General features: G+C 53.1%; 3 protein-coding genes across 3 annotated transcripts; all 3 read right to left on the bottom strand.

The window, feature by feature from the left end:
* Nucleotides 1-56: 56 nt before the first annotated feature.
* PPTG_22968 (hypothetical protein) lies at nt 57-343 on the bottom strand (the record flags this gene model as incomplete). Its single annotated transcript, XM_008907695.1, has 2 exons — nt 57-86; nt 185-343. The coding sequence occupies 2 exons, from the start codon at nt 341-343 to the stop codon at nt 57-59; spliced, it is 189 nt and encodes a 62-aa protein (XP_008905943.1).
* A 26-nt stretch (nt 344-369) lies between these two features.
* PPTG_22967 (hypothetical protein) lies at nt 370-528 on the bottom strand (the record flags this gene model as incomplete). Its single annotated transcript, XM_008907694.1, has 1 exon — nt 370-528. One exon carries the CDS (start codon nt 526-528, stop codon nt 370-372), a length of 159 nt encoding a protein of 52 aa, XP_008905942.1.
* A 262-nt stretch (nt 529-790) lies between these two features.
* PPTG_11583 (hypothetical protein) lies at nt 791-2069 on the bottom strand. Its single transcript, XM_008907693.1, has one exon. It carries the CDS (start codon nt 1651-1653, stop codon nt 988-990), a length of 666 nt encoding a protein of 221 aa, XP_008905941.1. The 5' UTR covers nt 1654-2069; the 3' UTR covers nt 791-987.
* Between the last annotated feature and the right edge of the window lie 103 nt (nt 2070-2172).

Genomic DNA, 2172 nt, shown 5'->3' with positions numbered 1-2172 from the left:
TGTAGCAGGCAGTCATGAGTTTCGCGTACGGTGGCGTCATCAGCAAAATCTTCCGCTTAATAGAGAGCTCCAGTACCCACAGAGCCCTGTCGAATTTGTGAGCAGTAGTGAGTGTCTTCACTAGCATGTTTGCCACATCCTTCGACAACCCCGAGCCGTTGGCGCTTTGGATAGATGCCAAAACCTCCAATGCCACGTCGGTGTCTCCAGGATTCGCCTGTAGTCTTGTGAGGTTGTCGCTCTTCTTCGCAGCCTCGCCGGCAGAATTGTTGGGCTTCTTTGGCCTGTAGAACTTACGCTTTTCCAGCTTCTTGGCGGCTTCGGACGGCTCTTGACTCGGCATCTGCGAGAATGGGCGGCAAATAATCGTCAAATGTCCAGGGTGTGGTGAAGACGAGGAGGAGGATCCCCACGCGACACAAGAAGGAACTGCGGAGTCCCTGGCGCTTGGCAATAACCCTGAGGTGCCGCAGAGCTGCGATACATAGCGCCCTGCGGCCAGCGCACCCCGGATGCTATGATGCGCATTCAGCATCTTGGAATATGGCAAAGATACACGAATGTCCGATACAAATCAGACGCATTTTGTCTTCCTCTTTTGCGATGCCTTTTTTTTTTTAGAAAAACGCATCGCAAAAGAGGAATGACAAATTTTCGAACAAATGACTTAAATTTGTGCTGTTAATTAAGGCAAATACCGGTAGAATTTTGTGTCAAATCTGTGATGAGAAATGGACCGGAACTATTAGTTCAAATAGTCCACTCTGTTTTTAGACATACGTCGCAAATTAGACAGAAATCAAATTTACATGGTAGCAAAAAGTTTTCCTGTCGATCAAGCTCTCAAGAACTCAAGCTTAGAAGTTCACCTTACAATCAATTTATCAATGTGCTTCCTGTAGCACCACGCTGCATCTCTTGAGCCTACGAGCTGGAACGAGCTCGTTCCGCTACCCCTATATGGTATACATTGTACGTGCCCCCTCTTCATGTCATGTTAACGACGAGGGCCGCCGCCAAAGCCAGTCCGGCACTGGCTGCTGCCGCTTGGCTAGTATGCTGCTGCTTGCGCCGCTGCTGCTCCTGCTTCTGCAATACGCCGTAGAACTGCTTATCCTTGGTCTGCACGAACGCCATCGTGCACGGCTTGTGTGAGTTGCGGATGAGCACGTTCAGCTCCATCATCTCGAGGTAGCGGACGACTCGACCGTCCACATACCGCAGCTCGAAGCTCGAGTCCACACCGGCCTCTTTGAGCGCGCCCTCGCATTTCTTGACGTGCACCGGAGGCGGAGGCGGCGCGAACACGAACGGGACCGGGCTCACCTCGCGCTCCTGCTTGAGAACGGCCATGCGCGGCGCGAAATTGGCTTCAGTGATGGGCTCTCCATGCGCCTCAAGCAGTACGTCACCCGTGTTCACGTCGGCGCGTGTGGAGCGCGTCACAATTACGCGTCGAGACGTTTCCTCAATGCCTAAAGTGACGCCGAGCGGGTCGGCGCCCCAGTAAACGGTGTGCACTGCCGTGGAAGGTGGCGACCGCATGAGCTCCAGGCCAATAGGCTCGCCACCCCACTGGAAGCGCACGACCAGGTCGTCGCTGCCGTCGTTGGACAGGAAACTAGCGCAGGTAGACGACGCTCGCCGCTCCATCGTCGCTGTAATTTGGTCTCAACAAATTTGACGCAGACGGTGAAGAAATGCTTTGCTGTTCGTACCATGTGGCAGCATACTGAATTCAAGTCAAAATGGCTGACTCGATTAATCTGGTCGCTGGTTGGACAGCAACAAAAATGGTCGACCTCCTTGAGCAAATGCCGGGTGCCAGGAACTTACCAACAGGTCAGGGGAGGGCTCCATGGAAACGTTCACGGTCGGCACCTTAATCCGTTGATGGGGTTTGCTTCGTGGGTGGACAGAAGGCCCGATTAGAGCGGACAGTCCTGCTTTGAGGGTACGAAGGAACGTGATTATTCAGCGTGCGAATCCAGTGCTCGAAACTTGAAATGCTACCGAGACCTGCTGTGCATGTATGGCGACGATACTTGACGGAACCAAGGACAAGCGCTGCAAAACGCCTCCACCTTTTGAACTGTGAGGAATTCAAGATTGCAAAGGATGTTACGAACGCTGGGGAACAGGAGAACGGTGCTAGCATTCCAGGTGAAGGAC

The sequence above is a fragment of the Phytophthora parasitica genome (assembly GCF_000247585.1).
Source record: "Phytophthora parasitica INRA-310 unplaced genomic scaffold supercont2.27, whole genome shotgun sequence".
NCBI classification, from domain to species: Eukaryota; Oomycota; class Peronosporomycetes; order Peronosporales; family Peronosporaceae; genus Phytophthora; species Phytophthora nicotianae.
Note: the sequence above shows the minus strand (reverse complement) of the source record. Positions and strands in the feature narration are given on the sequence as shown.

Coding starts and splice junctions, on each gene's coding strand:
- PPTG_11583 (XM_008907693.1), bottom strand. CDS start 1,653: ATGGAGCGGCGAGCGTCGTCTACCTGCGCTAGTTTCCTGTCCAACGAC.